The sequence below is a fragment of the Carassius carassius genome, chromosome 28 (assembly GCF_963082965.1).
Source record: "Carassius carassius chromosome 28, fCarCar2.1, whole genome shotgun sequence".
In the NCBI taxonomy this organism is placed as follows: Eukaryota; Metazoa; Chordata; class Actinopteri; order Cypriniformes; family Cyprinidae; genus Carassius; species Carassius carassius.
The window spans coordinates 11,155,719-11,181,068 of record NC_081782.1 but is presented as its reverse complement, the minus strand read 5'-3'; the positions used below and the strand labels follow the sequence as shown (position 1 = coordinate 11,181,068).

Sequence of the window (25,350 nt, the reverse complement as noted above, 5' to 3'; positions counted from 1 at the left end):
TGTTGAGCTCCAAAAGAAGATCATAAACACAGTAAAAGTGGTTTGTATAAGTTGTTACTCAATGAAAATGTTTCTTAAAAGCTGTGGATACCGATCACGTTCATTGTATGGAAAAGATCAGCTTGGGCATTTTGCTGTAAAAGTTTCAGTTATTGTTGAATGGATGATCTTTAGCTAATTGTTAAAGCAGTGTAGCGAAGGTTTTGTTGTTTTGAACCACTCGTCGCCCCCCCCCCCCACCTCCTTGAGACATTTTGTCTGTCTGCCAGCTCATCTAGGGTGATTTAATAATTCATTTGTTTAGTTTTTTTCTGTTTGCAGCATTTGTTTTACTTTAATTGTGATGGATAAAGGCAGTGAAAATAACAGGGGAAGTAAACAGTGCACATTGACGGTTATGTGACTTAGCAGCAGTGAAATATTTCCATAAACATGAGTGCAGAGATATATAGTCAGTCAGTTTTCATAGAGCTCTAATTTATAGTAAAGTCCTGCATAGATATGATCTGTCTATTATTTACACTTTTAAATCAAATGTACTGCATTTTAAGCATCTGTAGGGTGGGCATGAATGCATTTGGATGCCAGTAATGACCATATTGCCCGTTGCACAAATGAGGTTGCCGTTTGTTAAATCTATTTCAGCAAATTAGCTGGAAACGGACAACCGTAAACAGCTGTTGCTGTTGGACTGAGGCGTCTCTGTGTCCCTCCGGCTTGTGTGTTTGCGTGAATGTGTGTGAAGGCGAGAAAGAGGGGGAGAGGAGACTCATTGTATTGTACTGACCCGGTTTTGTCCCACAGGCTTAACCCCTGCTCCTCTCTAGATTAATTTTGCATGTGTTTGTGCTTTATGGTGAGGCGTGGGCTGAGGGGATTTACCCTGTTTGACACCTCCTCAAATACAGTGTGGGGATTGTCTTCACATCGTGCTTGCAGGATTGTCTGTCGCCTTCTGATTATGAGGGGAGGTGGGGGGCGGCCGGGGTGATGGTCCAGGTGGCTGTGGGTCAGTCAATCTCTTCATCCTTCTCTCTGGACGTTGCTTTTACAGCTATTGATTCAAACATCCGGCATCTGTGATATGATCTGTTACAGTATTTATTGTTACTACTGTAGAATTCCATTTTATAATAACAACAACAACGACAACAACAATAATAATAATACTATTATCTTTTTAAAACGGTATCAAAAATTGTATTGTCTTTTTAAATGTCTTTATTTATATTAGACAGTGCAATATTGTTTATATTATTAGTAGTAGTAATGTTAATAACAATAACAATAGTGTGTTTTATCAATAAATGCCCTTTTTAACTTATATAAGACACAAAACAATTCTCATTGTTGATATTAATCTTCATCGTCAATAATTATAATAATAGTATAAATTGTTTTGTGATTAAAAGCAATCTTTTTTTAAATATATATTTAGACATAATACTTGTTGATATCAATAATAATATATATTATTGTATTATAAATGAATAAACAAATAAATGTCATTACTATCAATAACAATAATGAATTGTAATTTCAATAAACTCATATTTTGTAGATAATCTGTTTGAGACACTATGCAAAACTTGTTGATGATGGTTTTATTGCTGTTATTATTGTTGTTGTTGATGATGATGATGATGATGATATGTGTTTTGTTGTATTTTAAATTAATAATTAATTTATTAAACATTTATATTACATAATGCAGTACTCATTGCTGATTTAAATATTATTTACAACAAAAAACAATAATAATAATAATAATAAATAGTATTTACATAATATTGAATATTTATTTTTATTAAACTGTACAATACTTGCTGATATTATTTTAGCAATAAGGTTATCAATAATAATAATAAGTTGTATGTGTAATAAATAAATAAATACAAACTTGTTTTTGTCCACATCATAATACACACAGTACCCTTACATGTCACCCTGATCTGTGTTCATCTCACAGCTGTACTGACTCTTAATCTCTAAGCTTGATTAACCCATCGGCTCTGCGTTGCTCTGCCTGCAGCCGGCCCACTGGGCCTCAGGCTTATTTAGCCACATTGATGGCATTGTGCCCAGGTTCAGCTTTAGAAAGACCCCCTTAGCCTGTTCTACTGCTGAGAGTTTGCTTAAACACATATGAATGGGGTGGCACAGTCAGTGTTTCATAGCACGTGCAGTACAGGAAGAATGAGTCATTCCCTGTTCAAGACATAACCACCAACTTTTCAAAATTTCACAAATGTTTTCTTGCCCTGGGGGTACTCTACGGGTGAGAGATGAGAGCACGCCTGGACCCGACCCATGAGACACAGCCGGAATGAGAACACGGCAAAGTACTGAAAGAAAACTTCCCTTATGTTCCCCCTTTGGACTGGTAACCCCTTGTTCCTTTACGTCACCAGTAACTGGTTGATATTTTCAGCAGGGTGTTTCTTCTCTGCTGGGCTGGTAAAGATTTTGCTCATTCTAGATTTATGCAGTGCTTAGTGTTTCCTGCCCTCACCCCAGCCACACTCCTCCGTGTAGCTGCATATCAAACAGGCTGAAGATATTTATATTGTAGTCTCTGAGGCAGAGGCCCTGCTCCTCTACTTCTAGAAGAGAGCAGCTTTGACTCAAAAGCCAGTGGAACCAGGTATCTGGAGCCACTACTGGAGCCTAATTTTAATGGATATTTATAGTTTTTTTGTATATTACTAAAAATAAAAAAAAGTGCACCAAACTGCATTAGATTGGATAGTTCATTGGATTGGTTTAAAAAGCAGCAGTCTGAAGGTTTTATGACTCAACCGTAATGACTTCTACAATTTTTATAAAGAAAATTCTACTATCATTTTTTTTTGTGTAGCACCCAGTTGCACAATAGTTTGTCATGTCACATCAATCCCTGACAGCCTCCTCTATGCTTGCCTCAAATATGCAATCTAGTAACACACCCTATATTTTCATTTATTATACAGTTAAAGGGATAGCTCACCCAAAAATTACAATTCTGTCATTAATTACTCACCCTCATCTTGTCGTTCCAAACCTGTATGAGTTGCTTTCTTATGTTGAACATAAAAAAAATATATATTTAGAAGATTGCTGGTAATCAAACAGTTGGTGGTTCCCATTGACTTCTATAGTATTTATTTTCCTACTATGGAAGTAAATAGAAACCACCAACTGTTTGATTACCAGCAATCTTCTAAATATATTTTTTTATGTTCAGCATAAGAAAGTAACTCATACTGGTTTGGAATGACATGAAGGTGAGTAAATGATGATAGAATTTACATTTTTAGGTGAACTATCCCTTTAAGACCTTCATTCACCTACTGAACACAAATTTTGATTAAATCTGAGAGCTTTCTGACACTGCATAGACAGCAATGCAACTGACATGTTCAAGGCCCAGAAAGGTAGTAAAGACATAATTAAAATAGACCATGTGACATCAGTGGTTCAACCGCAATGTTATGAAGCTACGAGAATAGTTTTTGTTGCGCAATAAAAACAAAAATCTGAATCAGACTGAGCTTTAATGCCAGGTATGTTTACACATACAAGGAATTTGTTTTAGTTACAGTGCAACAGAATGACAGTAACAAGACAAGACACAGAGAATAAAAATAATAATATACAAAATAGACAATGTACAAAATAGCAAAAACATCATATAAAAAATAGACAACTTTCTATGTACAGGTATGTTATGTGCAACATATATATGCGTGTCTTCCATTATGGTTAAACCACTGATGTCACATGGGCTATTTTAACAATGTCCTTACTACCTTTCTGGGCCTAGAGAGTTACAATTGTTTTGCTGTCTCTGCAGGATCAGAAAGCTCCCAGATTTCATCAAAATTATCTTCACTTGTGTTCCAAAGATAAACAGAGGTCTTATGGGTTTGGAACGGCGTGAGGGTGAGTAATTAATGACAGAATTTTCCACTAGGAACTAAATGTTAGAGAAGGAGCATACCCTAGCATATTACTTTAGGTGAATAGTATGTTCATTGGTGTGTAAGAGCCCTTGACTGACGGCGTCTTCCGAACATCAGTTTTGGCCCTGTGAGGAGCAGCACCTAAGCTGAGAGAGCAGTTCATCTGAAGGGCATGAAGGCCTTATTTTCTTTTAATTGAGTTAAGATGGCCAAATAAATGGTCTGCAGACCAGCACAATCATTACCCTCACTCAGCGTCTACACACACACACATCGGCCACTCACACACCACTTACTCGCTTTCACTGTTCTGACAAGTCGAACGAGCAACAGTTAAACACACGTGTTTTTCTTGTATTTTAAACACATACTTATAGCCGTTGTCTTTTTTCTTTTCTTTGATGTTCGTGAATCTTCGTGCCGGTTCACCTCACATCTTTGCTGGCTTTTTACCAGGATTCTCTCGCTGGTGTTAATGTACAGTCTGTGTTCACCGCTAATGTCTTTAACGGACAGAGAGCAATCCAGCCGTGGTGTGACTCTAATAAGCTAATAGCACAGTCTCTTGACAGGTCCATGAGAGTTCATACATTAAATGGATAAACGCTGCCTTTTCTTCCCAATGCACATTTCTTTCTCACACCACATAGACTCACTCAGGAACAGTGCTGGGGGTCGTTACTTTCAAAAGAAACGTTGTAATATTGTGGTATTTGTTATGAAAATTACAAAAAAAAAAAAATGTTTAAGTTACTTTTATTTTTCCTCATTTTTTTACTTTATTATGCATATATTTTAACTTATTCATCTATTTCATTGTGGGGAATTGAAAGGTTTTCAATGGAATTTGTCAAATTTTTAAAAAGTAACCCTTGTTACTTATTTTACAAAGGTGATACGGTAGAAGTTTAACAAATAACAAATTTCTTTACTCATTACTTTAAAAAAAAATAAAAAAAAATAAGTTAACTTCCACATTACCCCCAACACTGCTCAGGAATGATGGAATAACTTGCACGCTTGTCAAAGTGTCCACCCGACATTAAACACACGTTTGTTTTTTCTTTCCTTTCTTCCTTTGTGTTTTTGTTTTTCTGCAGGTATATCCTAAAGGACGCTCGTTCTGCCAGTTATCATTTCTGCCTTTCCCTTTTGTTATCAATTATTATTATTTCTGCCCTCTTTTTTAAGCATGCACAACCAATCCATCACTCCTCCCCTTTCATCCTCCATTCCTCCTTTCATTTCCTTCATTGATTTACATTGATCAATATGTGTGAGAGTGAAGAAGAAAGGAGAGGAGTGGAGAGAGGAGCAGAGAGGACGGGAGAGAGGAGGTCCGCAGCCCAGCGCAACACCCCCTGCCACCGAAGCTCATAGGGCGCTAGTACAAAATGTGGATCAGAAACCAACTAATGATCGCCGTGTAACAAACACTTACCTACAGTGCCAGCTGGCTCGTTTTTTTTGCACCCCTTTGGACTTTTCAGACTAAAAGTTGTCCTCAGAAAGAGGAGTATTGCACAATACTGAATTCAGGGCTGTGCCACTAAGTAGGTAGCAACAAGTAATGATTTTACTGTGTTCAAACATAGCATAAACAGATCGGTCTTTATTAGTAAACGAATTGGTCTGATATAAAAGCACAAAAAGATGTGTGTCAGATATGTTTGTCCATTAGCTCCCTTTATCTGGTAACATTTATCATCTATAGCGGAGCTTCAACTAGTGCCATGAATGCTGAGGACCCTCTGCCAGCTAAATGGAGATTTTCTAAAATATATAGCAATATTAAAAAGAAAAAAAAAAGAAATTGCTTTAGATTAGTAAATGCATGTCATGAAAAACACTAGTTCACTTTCATTATTGCAGTTGTTTAATATATTCATGTTATCCAGTGTCCTAAGCTTACATCAAACAGTGTCCTAACCAGATGCTACACCATACAGTGACGAGGTATTTCTCCTTTTTTAATTAGTTTTTGTCCTTACCAGTTTTTCTGCTTTAGTTTCTGTTATGTCGTTCTCTCTGTCCATAAAGCCTGTGAGCCTACAAAAATGACATTTCTTAATGTTTTAAACTCTTATGCTCACAAGGGCTGCATTCATTAGATCAAAATGCTGTACTGTCATGAAAAATAATCAAAATTTAACGTAACAATTTTCTTTTTCCCCCTATTATGGCAAAACTAAATTTTCAGCAGCCATAACTCAGGTCTTCAGTGTCACATGATCCTTCGGAAATCATTCTAATAAGCCGATTTGGTGCTCAAGAAAAAATGTAGTATTATTGTCAAAGTTAAAAACAGTTGTGCTTGTATTTTTTTTTTTTTTTTAACCATGCTATGTTTTTCAGGGTTTGATTTGATCGAAAGTTTAAAATAACAGCATTTATGTTTCTTTCATAATATCAACACAACATCATTTTTGATCAGTATAATGCCTCCTTGCTAAATAAAAGCATGAATATCTTTCAAAAAAAATCTTTCCGACCCCAAACAATTGAACAGAAATGTTACTTTGCTTATTTTACAATACTGTTATTTTCTTTTAAATTTAATTAATTGTAATTTGGCTTCCTTACTTTCAAACTCAAATTCATTGTGGCTTTTTGGTATGTGAGGAAAAGCGAGAGAAAAACTGTGTACTAACCCGTGTCTATCAACACCAAATGCAATAAATAATTTAACTGCAATTTCTGCCACAATCAACCTTTGGTTATTGCTTAGACTTTGCAGCTCGTAACACAAATTTCCAGTATTTCTGCTGTAAAAATATTAGTTGAAATATCAGTAAAAATAACCCCTGGCTATGTTTGCTCTGTGCTGTGATGTTACTAATGCCATATGTGTGACTAGAGGAGTTGTGTCTATATTCGGCGTGCATCTAGAAAAGACAAATAAAATATTGAAATATTTATGCTCAGAAATGTTTCTTCTTTCTGCTTTTTTGCCCCAGATATCCATTTATCTCGGTGTGTTTGGAGTGTGCAGGTTGTTTTGTACATACACTATCAGCTTGTTGGAACGCCACCTGCGATGCTGGAATAGATTTTGGATAAAACTTGTGTCTAACAGACCTCACTGGCTTCATGTGTGCACCCGTGTGTAAGATCCACAACAGTAGGACTGAAAAATTGGATGCGTTTGTGTGTGTGTGTACTACATTTTTAATGAATGGAGTCTCACCATGTTTGAACTTTGTAATCATCTGCAGTATTTTGGCAGGCTTTGTGCTGTACCTAAATTGTACCAAGTGTTCTTTTCTTTCTGTATCCCCTGATTTTACCAGAATTACTTCAAGAAGGTGGGAATAGAACTAATTCAACAAATGCTCCTAGACATTCCTTATAAGTTAGCTTCATCACCATTTACATGGATGAACAGAAGGATGTTATAATGGATGTGACTGTATATACCTAAAGTACAGTTAGGCCTCCTTTTCACCCAGCAATAAAGGGAACATTTCTTCTGAAACACCAAAGAAGGTATTTTGGAAATTGTTGCTGTTTTTTTTTTTTTTTTTTTTATCGGTGTTGAAATAATTTGGTCTGCATGATACAGATTTTAATGATTGAATTGGAAATTCAAAAGAAAAGCATTTATTTTGAAATAGTAACATTATAAATGTCTTTTAATAGAACTTTACACACTTTCTGAAAAATCGTCCTGAACCCAAACTTTTGAATGGTAGTGTAACTTTGCTCTTGTTACAGTAATATGAATTCATAATTCATTTCATTTCATTGTGTTCTATGTCCTCACATTTGAATTGGAAATTGGTGCAGTTGCAATGTTTGCTGTAATTGCTGGTTGTTGTGTCACACCAAAACATGGACTATATCAGTTGAAACATTCTTGAAAATACCTGTTTATATGTTCTGCAGAAGAAATAAATTCATACAGGTTCGAAACAATATAAGAGTGAGAAAGTGAAGATAGATTTTTCATTTTTGGATGAACAACTCCTTTAATGCAGTGTTTAGAGTAAATGACAGACTAGAAGTGTACAGACTAAAGCCCAACTTTTGTTCACAAAACTGTACATAAGCGGGAAGCAGAAATGAGCAGCATGTGATTGTGGCTCGCTGTGAGGATGGATGTCCTCCAGCTGCTCGGTACCTCCGGTCAGCCCTCGTCTCACCAGCCCGTGCCCCGGCCAGCTCCATTCAGACCGCAGCGTTCAGAAGCTGCCATTTGTTTAGATAAGCCTTTGATACCGATTTTTATACTTCTTGGCTTCACATGACGGCGAAATTCACTTTTTAACTCTTTCACGCCGCACCACTGTGCTTTGTAATCAGCTGCGACGATTATACGATTGAAAATATGCTCTGATCGCTCCCCGTGTTTATTTTGGACCACGATACTTGGCCAAAAACAATACCAGTCAAAACAAAGCAGGGGTTATGTGGACTTGCAGTAATTTGCGCTGTCTGTGAAGAGGTTTTTGCCTCCCTTTGAAGTGTCCGGTACCCAAATTACAGTGCTGCCATAATGAAGTATTACCATGCAATTACCCAGCGGTCCGCTCCACACAGCAGCCGAGCAGAGAAAGTGCTGAGAATAGTGTGTGTGTGTGTTACAGTGCCACGCTGTGAACAGGACCGCTTGGCTTTACAGTGGGCGGCCCTCACTTGAGGTGGCCGGGCCTGATGAATTATGGAGTGCCAGCAACTTCATCAATACTGCAACGACAGTGCAAAATACGCAGCTTATTGGCACCAGCCGATGCGTTAACAGCCAATGTATTTTTAATTAAAGCCGAGCCTTCCTGCTTCGTTTGACAGCTGCCGTAAACATGATGGAGGATGGTGACAACTATTTCTGGTGCGCAGGTAGCACAAAGGCTTTAAAATTTTCACAAACTGAGACGCCTGCCTTGTCTTTGCGCTTAGACCCTTGGGCCGCTTTCTCCTCCTCTTAAAAAAGAAAAAAGACGCACAACCGGGTCAACACAACATTACGTGCCATCCATTCAGAGATGGTTTTTAATTTGTTACCGCTCGCTTCGAGTTTGGGGAGTAGTATTATTCAGGCTTCCATAGAAACCAAAGTTACACATCATTGGCAGCTGAGTCCGTGAAGAAAGAGGAGGTCGACTCCTCCCTGTTACAGACGCCTTGATTAAAACCAACACGAAAAAGAGAGAGAGAAATAATAGAGAGTGATGAGACAAACCACATGCTTCATGACTCATACACACCAGGCCGGCAGCAGATGCACGCTCTGCGATCTCTAATCAAATCTTGCTTTGGTACATTGTGGAAGAATTCGGAGACACAAATTAACTCTTTATGTCAATAGCGTAAGTTTTTCTGAAGCCGAATCTACTAGTTGGCACTTACCTCAGCTCTCAAAACTGGTCACAGGCTCCTGCTCTCGGACGCTCGGGGTCAGTCGCGGCTGAAATGAGAACCAGGGACGGGCGCGGGGTCAGCAGCTGGTGGAGGATATGGCAATCATTTATAAAAAATATGCTTTCCCAAGCCCACAAAAACAAAAGCCCCAAACTCAACAGCTGGGAAGGGTTGGGAGTAGCCCCAAGGCTGGCAAGTTCCCTTCCAGATGGAGAGGTTAGGCCGAGGCTAGCCAGGCAGCTTCACTTAAACTTCCGATTCCCATTAGGCACAGAGAAGATTGCAGGGGAAGGGAAGAGGAAGAAAAGCAATGAGCATGACTGCTCTGTTTTTTCACCCCGCTTAATCAAATAAAGCAGGAAGCTTCCGAGACGGAAGAATTGTGTTTATTGATACTTATGCGTACTCGCAGTTTGTTTGTTTTCGAAATCCTATCTCTTGCTGTGTGATAGTGGTGTTTGCGGTTAGCCATTCTTTTCTTTTCTGTGTGTGTGTAAATCTTTCTTTTCTAATATTATTATTAATAGTACAGTCTAATAAATTGAACCATTGGGAAATTTCACGAAACCCATTCAGCTTCGAGTTAATAGCCAGGCCATGTCAAATAACGAATGAAACAGGTCTTAAATAAGAATTGATGACCTACTCTCGGTCTTCTGTTGATCTGACACCCCACGCAGCACAGAAGTAACGGGGTCCTGGTGTGGATATTAAGTTACCACCGGTTCGACTCTTTTGAAATGTGCAGTTGCTGTCTTAAAGGAACTCCAGAACCCGATGAAGACTGCCCCTTAATAAGAGTAATGTACACACCAAAGCCTCAGGAATAGATCCACGGCACGTAATGCATATCTTGTGTGAGCCGGTGTCAGGAGCTAGTGGCTCCAGAAAGACACGAGGGGAAGTTGACACGGGGTCCACACAACCTGGCAACCTTTTGAAAGAGTACATGTGATATTCATTGAGAAAGACTCTGAACGTTTACCGCTAGAAGGCCGGGCTGCTGATGTATTAAGGTCTATGAGGTCTGATGGGAATTAATCAATGAAGCGGCAGAGGCCCGAGCCAAGTTTGTGCCGCTCTTTCAAGCCCCCCAGCAAATGTCATATTCATATTTTTTTATAGAAATATGGAAAAACTCAGTTTAAAGCCTGTCTGAAAAAGTAATAGTATGTTTTGTTTAGAAATGAAACAGCTCTTTAAGTCATTTTTTTTTAAATGCACACTTCCTGTATGAAGGCAGTGGCTTAGTTATTATTATGAAATGTGGATTTGATTTTAATGCACATGTGTAAAAGCAATTGAAATCGGATCCGATCTCACTGAAGACATTACCATCACCTTAACTGGCTGTTTCTGGATATGATCCCATATATATTAATGATCTGAAGCTTCACAAGTGAGTGATGACTGTGCAGGTTGCCATTAAACATTGCACAAAGATATTTGGAGATTTATTTTGTGTTGCTTTTTGTCTCATTTTGGCTGAGCATATGAGGTAATCCAGCACCCCCTTAAGTCGACAACCAACGACCCCTTCAGGCTCTAAACACACCAGCAGAGCTGAGGGGTCATGACCTTAGGGCCTGGTGAGGTCAGGGTGGCGGACAGCAGGGGCAGCCATCACAGGCCCATTACTGCAGGAAATTGGAAACACTGACCCAGCTCAGACACGGACAGCATGCGCTCTGACGCCATTTGTAGCGCCTAATTGTGCCATAATTAAGATGAACTGAGAGGGGGGATGGGTGTGGTGGTGGAAGGAGAAGCAGACAGGAAAGAGGAAAGCTATCATCACATTTCACATGCACACGTTTGCTCTGTGTTAGCCTGAGTGGACGTGACGGCAGTGGTGTGTAATTTTATTTTTATATTTGGCTGCTTATTTACGGATCAACACATTTAATCACACTCTCTAGGTTTAGTGTCAGGATTAAGTACTTTTTTGTTGTTGTCATACTTTAATGTTATATTAATAGTGTCTTTGTTTTTTTTTTAAACAGTGGTTCTAAACAGGTTTGGCTTCATAATGCAGATTTTTTACATTGAAGATCAATTATTTATTGAAGACAATAATGCAGTGTATGAAACACTTTGTAGCTAGCAGAAATCATGTCAACCCCATCTAGTATGGGTTGCATTATTTTTTTTTTTTAGACATTTTGTTTATATATTTTGAGGGCATGTCACGCAACCACATTTGTCCAATTGTTTCTGCTTTCTACGATTTGATTTTGCTGCAAGTTACTGCATTTGATTGGATGTGTTGCATGTTTATTGGTCATGATAATGAATATTTGGAATCATCTTTGGGTTGTGACCCACCAATTGAGAACCAGTGATTTAAAGGACTATTTTAGACTTGTATTACATGAACAAAAGGGGAAAAATCGCAGAGTTTAGCTGTGTGGTTTACAATTTTGCCATCAACTTACATTACATAAAACAGGCATGCGACCGCAGCATAGCGATCCTGTGTAACTCAAGACCGTGAGTTCTGGGGCCACCGATCTTTCCCCATTTGCATGTTTAAAACGACAGGGCCTCACCTTTTACTGAAAGAAAGCAGCTCCCCTCCATGTTCATTTCAGCCATGTTGAATTAGAATAAAGAGCTCTGTGCTTTCTCAGTCAAACTCCCATTCTCACAAATTTCACCACTTCAAACCTGCCCTCTGACGCCTGGCTCAAACCAAACCCCCGATCAGAGTCAGATGAAATTGGATGTTAGTTTAAACATGGATTGCAGTGGTCAGATATGCTGTTTTGTTTATGTGTGTTTGTGTGTCAGACAGAAATGAAGGGCAGCCATTGGCCGCCTTGTAAACAGACACCTACCGGCAGCTGGGCACTTGGCAACCGGACAGACTTGCGTGTAGAGAAGGACACTGACCCCACCATCTAACTGTCTCCACCCACCCACCCCCACACACACACACACACACACAAACTCGCTCACTCACAGAGGTCTGTGCTACCCCTTCCTGTGGCTCAGCCGTGACTCGTCCCGACTCCCACAGTGACAGACAGCGGTGTGTTTACTGGCTTTCCGGAAACCTCGACAGGAAGCGCCTATCTCTCCACTTCCAGATTTTTATTTTTAAATCAACACTTTGTATCATTTATTTGTACCCAACAACAAGTCAGCGTGATTGATTTTACTATAATCTAAAGCAAGCGTCTCCATTTCCAAAAATAAAGCACTGGAAATGCCTGGAAGAATGTAAACTGAATGCTGGTGAAATTATACAAATACAGATAGCAGCGAGGTCTTAGTCAAAATGTTTTCTATGAAGTGCGCTGGGGAGCCTTTAGAGATTTGGCAGGAAAACACTCAAACTTATCTTTCTTCCTCTAAGCTCTTGTTGGAGACCTCCTCCTGGAGTGAGAGCTCAAGTACTTGTTTTAACAACTAAACATGCTTTTATCGAACACATCAGCTTTTATCCTTGTGACGAGGATGACCTTTATAATATAATTATATATGAACACATATATATATATATATATATATATATATATATATATATATATATATATATATATATATATATATATATATATATAGTATATATACATATACAGTATATAATGCCGCGTTGGACATATTTTATTTTATGCTTATGTGTTTTTATACTTGTTATTTTTTATTATTAAATTTTCATTAATTTATTATTGCATTTATTTTAATAATTATTTTTATTCTTTTAAAATATAGTATTTTATGTTTATTATTTAAATTATTTTTATTTTTATGTATATTATTATTTATTTTTATTCATGATTTATTATCTAAATGCATTCTATTGTATTTTACATGTTTATTAGTAATAGTAATTTTTTTTTATATACTTATTTTTGTTATTTTTGTTTTTGATTTTAATATAAATACTTGGTGGTGGAATACTTTATATAGTATTTTAAGTGGTTATTATTTTTAGTCCATAAGATCTGGAGTTTGACGGTTTTGTTTACTTGTAGCCAGTGTGCACATTTGAGGAAACGCAGCAGCTGCGTGTTTGTGGTATAAATCATCATCGCTCTGTCTCGTCTCTTCTCTAATTATTCATGGAGAGAACTGTTAATATCCTGCATGTGGTTTTTCCCTTCTCTGCTCTCGCTGTCCTACTCTCTGATCATCACTCCTAAACAAGCTTCGCTTTATCATCACTGCCAACACTTCTATAATGAAGGCCTGTATGCAATCACCAAAACACACCAGAGGCTCGCAAATTACAGCCCGTTTGTTCCCGAAGCCTAATGCCGGGCCGTCCCTCAGCCCCCCCACCTTTTAGACTTTTCAGTCCGGCTAAAATTAGGGCCCCCAGCATACCACCAGCCCATGATTACCATGTTGTTTCTTCATTTCCATGATGGATTTCGGTGTAGGTTAAGTGTTAAAATGAGGGTTGGATCTTCAGTGGAACTTCAGGATCTCAGCGTGGCTTTGAAGGAGGAGAGGACAATTATTAAATCCGCATGGCCAGCTCTCTTCCAAGGTTGCGTTCCTTCATACTGCAACCCCCTCTAATACCCTAACATCCACTTAACCTAAAACGCCTTGCTGTCTCCTCCAACTGTCCACCCTGTCTGACCAGAGGGAGACACATGTTTACTTCAGCTACTTGTGTTAAATGTCACGCACATTGAGGCAATCTCTCTCTCTCTCTCTCTCTCTCTCTCTCTCTCTCTCTCTCTCTCTCTCTCTTCTTTCTCTCTATCTCTCTCACACACACTCTCTCTCATAAGTGGCTGTCTCTTATCACCAAGTATGTGAAAAATGTGTAATGCAAGGGATAGCTGAATTTGATTAAAGTGAGGAAGTTTACAGAGGAGGTAAAGTTTGATGAGCAGGCCTGGCAAAGTGGCACAATGACTAAATTGTTTCGCTCCAGGCACATAAAGAGGGAGCCTTTTTTTTTTTTTTGGCCTACCGAAGGGCTTTTAATTTGAGAGTTTAGCACATGACTGATTTAATCATAATAACATGCGGTCTGTTCTGTTTCAGTTGATTAACTTAATTGTTATTCCACAAGTGTTTTTAAAGGCTCTTTTGATGGATGTCATTCTAAGAGAATGTGAGCAAAGATTTAAAACTCGTCTTATTGAACTTTAATGCATCTGATGAAAGTAAATGATCGAGCACTGGTAGCACGCTTCAGAAAACAGTCTGGGTCTATGTAATGAAGTGTGACCAAGACATTATAATTTCCTTGTTCATTTATATAACTTGATATAAAAATTTTAATATCCCTATGCGTGATACATATGCATGTAAATGCGTGATTATATCATATACTATGTGTGTGTGTTTTTGTATATATATATATATATATATATATATATATATTTAACCTGGACCGCAAAACCAGTCATAAGGGTCAATGTCTTGAAATTGAGATTTATAAGCTTTAATTGATGTACAGTGTGGTTTGTTATGATCGGACAATGTTTGGCCGAGATACTACTATTTGAAAATCTGGAATCTGAGGGTGCAAAAAAAATCAAAATATTGAGAAAATCACCTGTAAAGTTGTTAAATTCAGCTCTTAGCAATGCATATTACTAATCAAAAATTAGGTTCTGAAATATTTACAGTAGGAAATGATTTTTATACTATGTTCTAGATTAAAAGTATTAATATTTTTTTATTGAAAGTTTAATTAATACATTTAATTATATTATTTAATTTTATATTTTATATTTTTACATGCCATCATTATGCTTTAATTGGGTGAATTTTATTTTATTATTTTCATTTTTTTTTAATTTGTCATGTTTTTCATCCAAAATAAATGTGTTTAAATATATTTGCAAGACAGCAAAAGAATAATGTTGCAGTTCAAGGCTCAGTGTACATTCTCTGTGTCCATTATATATTCGAAACCCCAGCACCCTGTAAAACGATATGTATAACATGCCTCTCAGACCAAGGCTCCGTCAAGTGTAAATATTTGGAGTGTTGAGAGTCAGAGCAGTCACTGTTACAGTCAGAAGGCCCTTGAACTATTCGTCTCTCATGTCTGGTGGCGAGAGGGATGTACCACTCTGTCAGCTGGTTCCCTCTGTGTTCTGTCTTCGACCTCTGGAGCCAGACTCTCGGGGTCCTCAGTCACTCCTCAGTCTGACATCTATGGCGGGCGAACAACTGGACAAAGTCAGTGTTGTATTGGGGAATGCTGGTGATTGTGAATGAGGCTAAAGGGGCAGGGAGTGCTGGGGATGTTGTTGTCCTTCAGGGCTGAGCTGAACTTCCTTTAGAGGTGTAAAGGATAAAAAATCGCTGGGAATGGGGTGAGCGTCTGAGCCCGGTTTTAGTTTTCATTTCATCACCATTACCCAACCCAAGAAGCATCACCTTTCAACTATTACACTTTGTAGCCAATGTATTAGTATTGCAAAGTTTGCCTGAAGTGCACACCTGTTGACTGCCCCCACTTTCTCGCCGTCATTATTTTAATAAAGTGTCATTGCCACAATTATTGAGGCGATTAGCTTGTTAGAAGACCATCCATCAGAGAACAACAAAAAACAAGCGAGGTCACGGTCAACAGACGCAAATGTCAGGTCACAGTGTGGGCAAAGGAGGCGTTATCTGAAAACACCCTGTGTGTCTTATTACAGGGGGTCGCTGCCTCCTTCGAATTTCATTATGGCTTTTAAAGAGGGGCTCAAAGTGTGTAAGAGCTGGCATCAAATGTTTGTTTTCTGCTTATAGTCGCATGGTTTGCGAGTCTTCGTGGGGGTGCGTTTGAGGGGCCTTTGTGCAATGTGACAAAAAAAAAAACTCTGTGAACTGGGCCGGCTTTGTTCCTGTGCGGCATTGCAAAATATGATTTGAGACAAGGACCCCAGGCCCATACTTTCAATGGGCACTTTTTATTTTCTGCCAGCATTGTAATCAGTGCTGGGCCCTTGAGTTGAAACATTAACATAAAGCCACACTGTTCACCCAGAGTCACTTCTGTCCTGTAGGCGCAAGAAAGGAATTTAGGGATCCGTCATCTGCCAGACATTAGACTCCCCATCTCACTCCCCACATCTCCCCAACCAGATTCCTCCTGTTTTTTTCATTTTTTTTTAATGAATGAATGAATTATGTGCATTACTTACCTCTATGGCTTCTTGCTCATCCAACTTTGGCAATCAGATTTAAACTCAGAATTTCAATCTCTCCATTGGCAGCAAATACGATATGGTCCATTTTTCTCCTCTCAAGTGAACCTACTAGTGGCCAAACAATATATATAGTCTTGGTTCCCAGGGAGCAAAGACAACAGTGTGTATTTTTAGTGTAGCATGCTATATTATTAAGTCAAGTCATCTTTATTTATATAGCGCTTTTAACAATACAGAGTGTGTCAAAGCAACTGTACAGTGCTGATTAGGAAAAAAGTATATCAAAAATGCAAAAAAAACTAACAAACACTATAATAGGAATACATAACCGGTTCAAGAATTTGCTTTGTAGAGTATAAATCTTATTTTTGTATAAGTTCGAATTAGTAAACCAGTATTCAAAAAAAAAAAAAAATGTTTTTGGGTGATATCATATTTATTGGCCACTAGGATATTGGCATCGACCACTATATAGCTTTAATTATATATAACTAGAACCTATAACAAGTTTGGTGTCAGTATAAGAAAATTATAATGCATTTATTGAGTAAAGATGTATTAAATCGATCAAAAGTGACAGTAAAGACATGTAATGTTACAAAAGATTGTTCTATTTCAATTCAATTTAATTTCTATTCTGTCCTACAAAAATATTTTGCCAAATATAGTATAATATAGTAAAATATAGTAAAAATATTAATATACAAAACAGTTATTTCAAAATTGTAGTAGTAATTCCTCCAGATTACCGGGTGTTTTTTTTTTTTTTTTTACTGTATTTTAGGCAAATAAAAGCAACCTTGGTGAATGTAAGAGACTTTCAGAAAACTCTGAAAGCTAATTGTTTAAACCCCAAACTTATGAACGTCAGTGTACATGTGAAGCCGCATCAATATAATTTGAAGTAGATATACATTTTCATAATTATAAAACACCTATCCTGCAGGAATAACTAAAGCTGGCTGACAGGAGGAAACGGCTTCCTCTTCCCAACAACTCCAACTGGGCATTTCCTTGTGCGTATCGTTATTTAACATGAAAACTCAATGGCTAGGGCCTAGAAAGCTGCTGATGAGTTGACCAGAGCTGTGTGTATGATGCATCAAGAGAGAAGTTCTCATTTTCTTGGCCAAAGATATGGAGATTGAACAGGACATGTCCTTAAGTTTTCACCAGCCCGCTCTCCCAGGGCTCTGTAACCTCCCGCTGCTCTATGGGACAGAGCGGCGTTCAGGGTGTCACAGCAGCGAGCTTGAGGCAGTTTACAACACTTCCTAGTGCTTTCCGTTCTCACTTTTTCTGTCTAACGCACGCTTTCTAGAGCAAAAGCTGTTTATAGGTTGTGTCAAGGGAGCTGCTTTTCAGATAAATGACAGGGTTTGGGGAGCAACGTTTACCCAAGTGTCTTTCTTAGGCAGTAATGAGAAGGAAGTGTTAGGGCCTTGACCATGCCAGCCCTGCCACGCTGCTTTCTGGACCCAGCACTTTGTTTACTTTAGCGCAACATTAGCTTCGGTCTCTGTATTACAGATCTCGCACAAGGAGTAGCGTTTGTGGCTGTACTGGGAGATTTGTTCAAATTAGACCTCTAGAGATCATATAACCTAAGTGGAAACAAATGTTGCCACTTTTCCAAGTCATCATCCTCCGTAGCAGCCGGGATGGGGGGCAGAGTGTGAGTGCCAAAGCTGTGAGTGGGAGGCCGAGCTCAGCCACGGCCCTGGCTTCATTCACGAGCCGCCACATTTGAGATGGTAATGAATGGCCGTCAATGAAACGGGCTCCTGTGCTGATATACGCAACAAGCTTGCCTTTCTCATGGCACCGCAGCGGGCAAAGAGAGGCGCGCCTTTGTCACGCTGGAACATGTGCTCTGTCGGCTTTTTGCATCTAGTAAAATATGCCTCATTGTCTTGAATGTCAACTCTGTAGATCTCCAGACCGACAGCATTCTTCGAGTATGTGACTCTGTGGACTCACATTCTGCTCACCCCTCCTTCATTAGATTAACCATAACCCCATCCTGCTCTTCTGACTTGTGTTGTATCCCAGGGAGCATTTTAAGCAAATTTATGCTTTAAGAAATTGTGATATACTGTGTAAATGCATATTAATTTTGAGATTTGAATATGAAGTTTGGGGTGAGTTATTAACAGTATTAGTTTTACATTCTAACTTTTTATTTAGACTTAATAAAAAAATGTATATATACATCAAGGATTCATTATATTGATCAAAAGTGACAGTAAAACTTTTATAATGTTGCAAAAGATTTTTCTTTCGAACGAAATCCTGATCTTTTGAACTTTTATTTTTATAAAACAAATCCTGTAAAGAACAAACAAATTAGATGTTATGTTTCCAGAAAAATATAAAGCAGCACAACTGTTTTTAACATGGGTAATAATAAGAAATGTTTTTGAGCACCAAATCATATTATAATGATTTCTGAAGGATCATGTGACATTATAAACTGGAGTAAAGGCTGCTGAAAATTCAGATTCGCCATCAGTGGAATAAATTACATTTGAACATGTATTGAAATACAAGACTGGTATTTTAAATGTTAAAACTATTTTGGAATATTACTGTTTTTATTGTATTTTTATCAAATAAATGCAGCCTTGGTGAGCATGCGACTTGTTTCAACCCATATTTTTGAATGAATGTGTAATTACTTGTGTTTTCAAAAATTACCTTTGAATAAACGTTAAATGTAATCTAATAAAATAAGATCTATTATACATTGCTATTCATGGAAGGTTTTGTTCAAATGGTGTTAAAGAAGATATAGAGTTTATATTCACCCCAAATTCATGGGATTATTTTTCATCAGAGCTATTTATTTGAGCCTGGCTGCTCTGCAGGAGAGCAGTGAAAAACATTTATTTATAGCTATCTGAAAGCTGTGTAGCTTACTGACTTCTCTGTGTGCTGTTGGCAAATGAAAACTCTACTTCAAGAACAGATACAGCTATTTTTAGCCCTTACCTCCCATTTGAAAGCCATACATCAGCATTTCTTTGCGTTGCACATCCTTGTTTTTGTCGGAAATCTAAAAGTGTTTGAAACAGCAATGTTTCAAAGATAGGTGTGATGTGAAAATATACATATCCCATTTACACGAAGGCCCTCCCCTTCCTGCTCTTCCACACAACTTGTGGTCCAGCTTAATAATGCATAATATCCAGATTCGGGTTTCCTTTTACTGTGCTAATTAAATAAAAGTCTAAAAGAGAAGTGTTTGCTGAGCAATGATTGATTGTTTAGCACTTTTTCATTTATTTTGTGTAATTTTATGAAGCTAATTGCATCAGTAAGGAGTGTAGAGGTAATGTGCTCTGGCCATATGGTTGCACTGAATTGACGACGGATATTTGACTCAGTGCAGTAGTGATGGGAAGCAGTGGGCCGTATGCCACAGTGATACTGAAACAATAGCGAGACCCAAGCACATGAGGTCAACCGTGTGCACGGTCCCTGCCTGGAGGCAGGAAGGATACAAGCGCAAAAAAAAAAAAAAGACAGAAGAGAAATAGCCAGAGGAAAGAGAAAAAATAGAAGTGATGCTGAATGGATAGTGCTTGAGGAAGACGTCTTCCCTTTCTCCTCCATTGTGTGGCTTATACAGCCATAGTCTCTTTCCAAGAGGTCACAGTGCACTTTTGAACTTTCACTCTTTATGGACATTTGCCCGTGTTTCCCCGGGAGAAAATCCATGGCGTTTCCCATGAAGCGAACACATGGGGCAGTCAATTAGATCATATTTGAACGAATCTCTCAAACCAATGAACCTTCTCTGAAAACGTACAGGTTTTTTCTTCAAACTCCAGCTTTTCTGTGTTATTAGATCTAGGATATTAGAGTGGCATATTGAATATTTTATCGACTGTCTGCATGCCTTGCGATGACCTGCCTGACATGCTAACTTCTCCTCTCAAAAGAGACTCTGTGTCACTCTGTATCAGGCAGCCAGGCATGATGCTCCCCGCACATTTCCTGTGAATAAACTCCTGCGCAGCAGGGGGGAACACAGAGCAGAGGTGAGCAAGGCACACTCACACAGTACACACCAGCCTCTCTCCCCTGATAGTCCCTCCTACCTCCTGAGAACGGCCTTATAAAATCCGTGGAAGGGCTCAGTGTGTTGAAGCCTCCTTAAACCTCCTTTTATCACTTGGAGCGGCTCTTCTTGTGGAAAACTCTGTCCAGGTTACAGCGCAGCTCCCTATGCCCAAATACAGTTAACCACCTCATGCACTTCCTGTTAGACCTTATGGGCCACAATCTTTATCTTTATGTGAAGTAAATGTGTGGGTGTCACTTTTGCATAAAATTTTTGACATCACAGTTCGGTATGTTTACAGGTTACAATAAACAACAGAGCCCAAACTTAAATTTGGTTACTATTTATTTGTAGCTTTAATAACCAACACTCAAATTTAAAATAATTGTATGCAAACATGTTTTTAAGTAACTTTTAAATTATACAATTTCTATTTGTTGTTGAAATATAATAATTTACAGTAGGGGTCGTAACTTGTTTCATAAAAGATTTATTTAAACATACATATAAATAATTGAGATCACTAACAGGTCAAATAAAATATAATGAAGCATTTCCTATAGTCTAATGTTTCGCGAAATGCTCTTCACTAGACTTTACGTCTCTAACGAATAACGAGCTCTAGACACTGATGATGACTTGCCTGAGGTAAATGAAATGGTATGTGACATTTTGTTTTGATGACGTCTTTCCACTGTTGAAACACCAATTGAGCGATTGCGTCAGATGTTCATTCATGTTTATTTGCGTTGAAACTAGTATTAAAGTATTGACATTTTGTTTTGATGACGTCTTTCCACTGTTGAAACACCAATTGAGCGATTGCGTCAGATGTTCATTCATGTTTATTTGCGTTGAAACTAGTATTAAATAGGAAGGGGATATCGTGCTGCCATCGGAACTCAAGGAGTGCTAACATGGAATTTATTGCCTGAATTACTTGAAAAAATGGAGCGATTTATTTGGTACACGTGCGTACCGAACCGGAATATCTGAAACAAAAATATCCATAAATACCTTTCTCAGAGTCATATATCTGCCTACAGTTCCCCTTCACATTGAACACACTGTTCTTTACACGTAACAACACGGCACTTTAACCCCAGACAGAGCAGAGACTAGAATGTCATAGGACTGTCACAGTGGTTGTTTTTCAGGAGTCATTTCTCCGGTCCTGTTTGACTTGTTTGTTTGTTTTGCGTGATGTTTTCCAGAAAAGTCGACCATGAGCCACCAAACTCATATCTCTAAACTTCATATGGTTTTGCCTCACTCTTATTTTGCATCCCTTGCTCGTCTGAATTATGTCAAAGTGTCCCCATCTGTCCTCAGAGCTGTGGAGAGACACTCAGCCACCCGGCACCCTTCTCAATGCACGTCTTTGTGTTGAAGCTTTTATGGGCTTTGGCTCGAGTTCATAACGTCATTGAGGGACTCAGACTACAAAACATTGGTTACGATGCTGACTAAAGCTCATGTCATATCTGCAGTGGTGTTTAAACACAGTGGTGTTTGTGGTCTTTATATGGCGTCATATTGTGCTCCTTTGGTCTTATGTGACTATCCAACCCTCAAGTGTGAGGAAAACTGGGATATTACACAAAAAGCTGTGATGCTTATGACATATAAGAGCTGTTGCCTCTGTCATCTTTCATTCCCCACTTTGATGTCTGTTATCACTGTTTTATAAGGCCTAACATTCCTATAAATAAAATTAAATAAAAAACAATAATAATCTTAGCAGGGCTTTTTTTATGGCTTTTTGGTGCTTTAATTGAGACGAGAAAATGAAAAGATGCTGTCAGGAAATCCTGTGAACCAGGTTCGATTGTGTAATTTAATATACACTTAATATACAGTCCCCATAAAAAGTATTCGGACGCTTTTGGAAACATACACTTGTGTTGAAAAAAGATAATTTTCATTTTATTAATACCAAATATCATAGTGACATCTGAAAACATAGTGCTAGAACTTTGATTGTGATTTTTGCATTTCATTTTAACCAATCATATACACATTTTATATATCAATGTTATTTTAGTATTATTTATATACTGTTATAATATGAATTCATATTTTGAAATAGAGCTTCAGTTTTCATTTTCATTTTTGTTTAAGTTTTAGTGGTGTTATGTGCTTGTCATTTTTTTGTTTTAGTATTTTTATTTCTATTTAATATTTTTTTGACATTAAATGATGTCTATTTCAGTTTGAGTTTAATAATTTTAGTGCTTCAACATAAACTTACTTCACTTTAGTTAATAAGGCAACATTTTGCCCGTGCAACATTTTCTAAATGCTAAGTTTAGTTTTGTTTATTTAATGTTTTATTAATTTATCTTATTTTCTAAAAAAATTCCAGAATTTCAGAAAAACATTTTAACAATAAGAACACTATATAATAATATATAATATATAAATAAAACATATATATATATATATATATATATATATATATATATATATATATATATATATATATATATATATATAAATACATACATACAAAGCTCTGTTTCTACTCTGTTCTGAGTACTACCCAAAAGCCTAGACCACATATTGATTCCTGCAGGTTAAGCGTCCAGCACTTTCAGAGCATCGTAAGAGACATGATGAAGGCCCATACATTTAACATAATAAAAACCACCTCACTTAAACCTGCACATCCACAGATAGTCGCAGTCTGAGAGAGAGTTCAGCCACCTCCCTCAGAGATCTCAGCAAAAAGCTCTCTGACATCTCCTCGGGCTCTTCCCTCCTGAGGTGTTTCATCCCTTGTCACAAAAAGTGTTAAAAAGAGGTCAAAGAAGCAAAGTGAAGTTTGCCCAAATGTTTTCTGGAGTTGCATTTATGGCTTCTGTATAGTGAAGTGGCAGATGTAGTGAATAAATAAAGTTCCTCTCCAGCAGAAAGCTTCTGAAGGGTTAGACCAAGCATGCCGAGAGAGTTACTATTATCCACGTAAATGCTGCAAATGTAATTCAGCCCGAGGTTGGAACTGTAAAAGTGAGACCGACATGTTTTTTTCTCCCCTTTTACCTTTTTCCTTTTAATACTTCTGAGTGTAAGCTGGCCGTTTTAAAAGGTTTTAAAAGGTTCGGGACTGAAGGTCATATGATGGTGCTGAGGCACAAGCCACCCCTCCCCGCTCTTGCCTGGAGAAAGCACTATAAAACTTTGATGCCCAAATTAGGTTGTTACTCATCTTGCACCTTCCTGCTCACAGTATTGACAGCGGCGGTGAACTGCTGCGGGGAGATAGCATCTCAGCGTTTGGACTGGGTACTCCGCCTCGCGGCCGCTGACAACAGCAGAAGTGTTTTAACAGGGTTTTAATGGCCGGCCACTTCTGCTCCTGGGAGCATTGAAAATAGCTGCTGTGAAAAGAGGAAAAAAACACTCTTTGGCTGATGGGAGCTGACATGGCCTGCTTTTTCAGTCGCCATGCTCATGTGACTTTTGCATCAGAGCTGCTGGGAACATCTAGAGGTCTTTTTTCCCACTTTTTTCAAATTCCTTCCCTGTCAATTTCTCTGGGAGAAAGACTGGAAAAGAGTCACTAGACAAACACCCAGCTCAGCTTTTCAATTTTTCTTGAATTCTTTAAGTTTCTATTAAATTACAGTTTGTAGTATGTTATGTTACATAATTTGTATATATACAATTTTATAATATGATTTATATATTTAACATATATACACCAGCTTCAAAAGTTTGGGGTCAGAAAGGTTTTTTAAAGAGGATATATCTTATGCTAACCAAGGCTGCAATTATTTGATCAAAAATACAGTAAAAAAAAAACAATACTAAATTATAACTGTTTTATTGAATGTATTTTAAAATGTAATTAATTATTGATTGATGACGATGTCGAATTTTCAGCAAACCTTTACTTTGCTCTTCAGGTTCACATTATTCTAATGTGAAAATCGTTATAATTTGCTGATTTGGTGCTCAAGAAACATTTCTTATTATTAGCATGCTTTAAAAAAACAGTTGAACTGCTTTAAAACATCATGGAAATGTTTTATATAACTAATATAAAATGTATCTTAATGACTATAATAATAGACACATTTTTTATGAATAGAATGTTCAAAAGAACAGCATTTATTTCAAATAGAAATATTTTGCGTCAATGTAAATGTCTTTTTAATGCATCCTTGCTGAATAAAATTGTTTATATATACAGTATATATATATAAACACATCTTGTTTTGAATGGTAATATATCATGTATTTCAATTCCGTAACTAATAATGTTTCATCCTGTCCCTCTTTGTGTGTGTGTTTATTTATTTTACTTATTTATATTAGTTGACTCATTATATATATAAATATAATAAACAATATGAAATGAAACCGTATATTTTAAGTTCACCTACTGAGCAGTGCTAGAAAAAAGGGGGATGTTTTTATGGCTTCTGTCCATTTTCCCCTTTCTGTGCACACGTTCCCTCCCTTCCACTGTCCTTGTTTGATTGGCTGGTCATTAAAGTGTGTGCTGACAGAGATTGGGCTTTGCCCTTTTGATAGGGGCTGAGTGCCCTGGCCGCCCCTGCCAGCCCCCCACTCCAACTGCCCACTGTGGAAACCTGGCCCCTGCATTGTGCTCCTGAATGGGGGCCCTGTGTAGCATTGTGGCCCTGCTGGCTATGCTCATTAGCAGAGTTTGGCGACACACAGTCCCCCTGAATGAGTCTGCTTGTTGCCACACAATAGATAAGCCCTGAATGTAGGCTCAGAGTCTGGCTCCATGCTGACACCTCTCAGCAGCCACAGCACTCTCATTGCTCAGCTCTCGGCCTGCGATGTACAGCCACTGCGCTCCTCTCCTTCTGCTCCAATCTGTGCAGGAAATGAC

General features: G+C 38.0%; 1 protein-coding gene across 5 annotated transcripts in view; it reads left to right on the top strand.

Moving 5' to 3' along the window:
• The window catches only part of bcas3 (BCAS3 microtubule associated cell migration factor), a 224,824-nt gene that overhangs the window by 126,611 nt on the left and 72,863 nt on the right, over positions 1 to 25,350 (top strand). Inside the window, exon 24 of one of the 5 annotated variants that reach the window (XM_059514291.1) lies at positions 5,042 to 5,548. The exons of the other annotated variants lie outside the window; for them this stretch is intronic. Coding sequence (XP_059370274.1) covers positions 5,042 to 5,052 — 11 coding nt within the window. The 3' untranslated portion in view covers positions 5,053 to 5,548. Of the gene's footprint in view, positions 1 to 5,041; positions 5,549 to 25,350 lie in introns of those variants that run through there. 5 annotated transcript variants of the gene reach the window in all.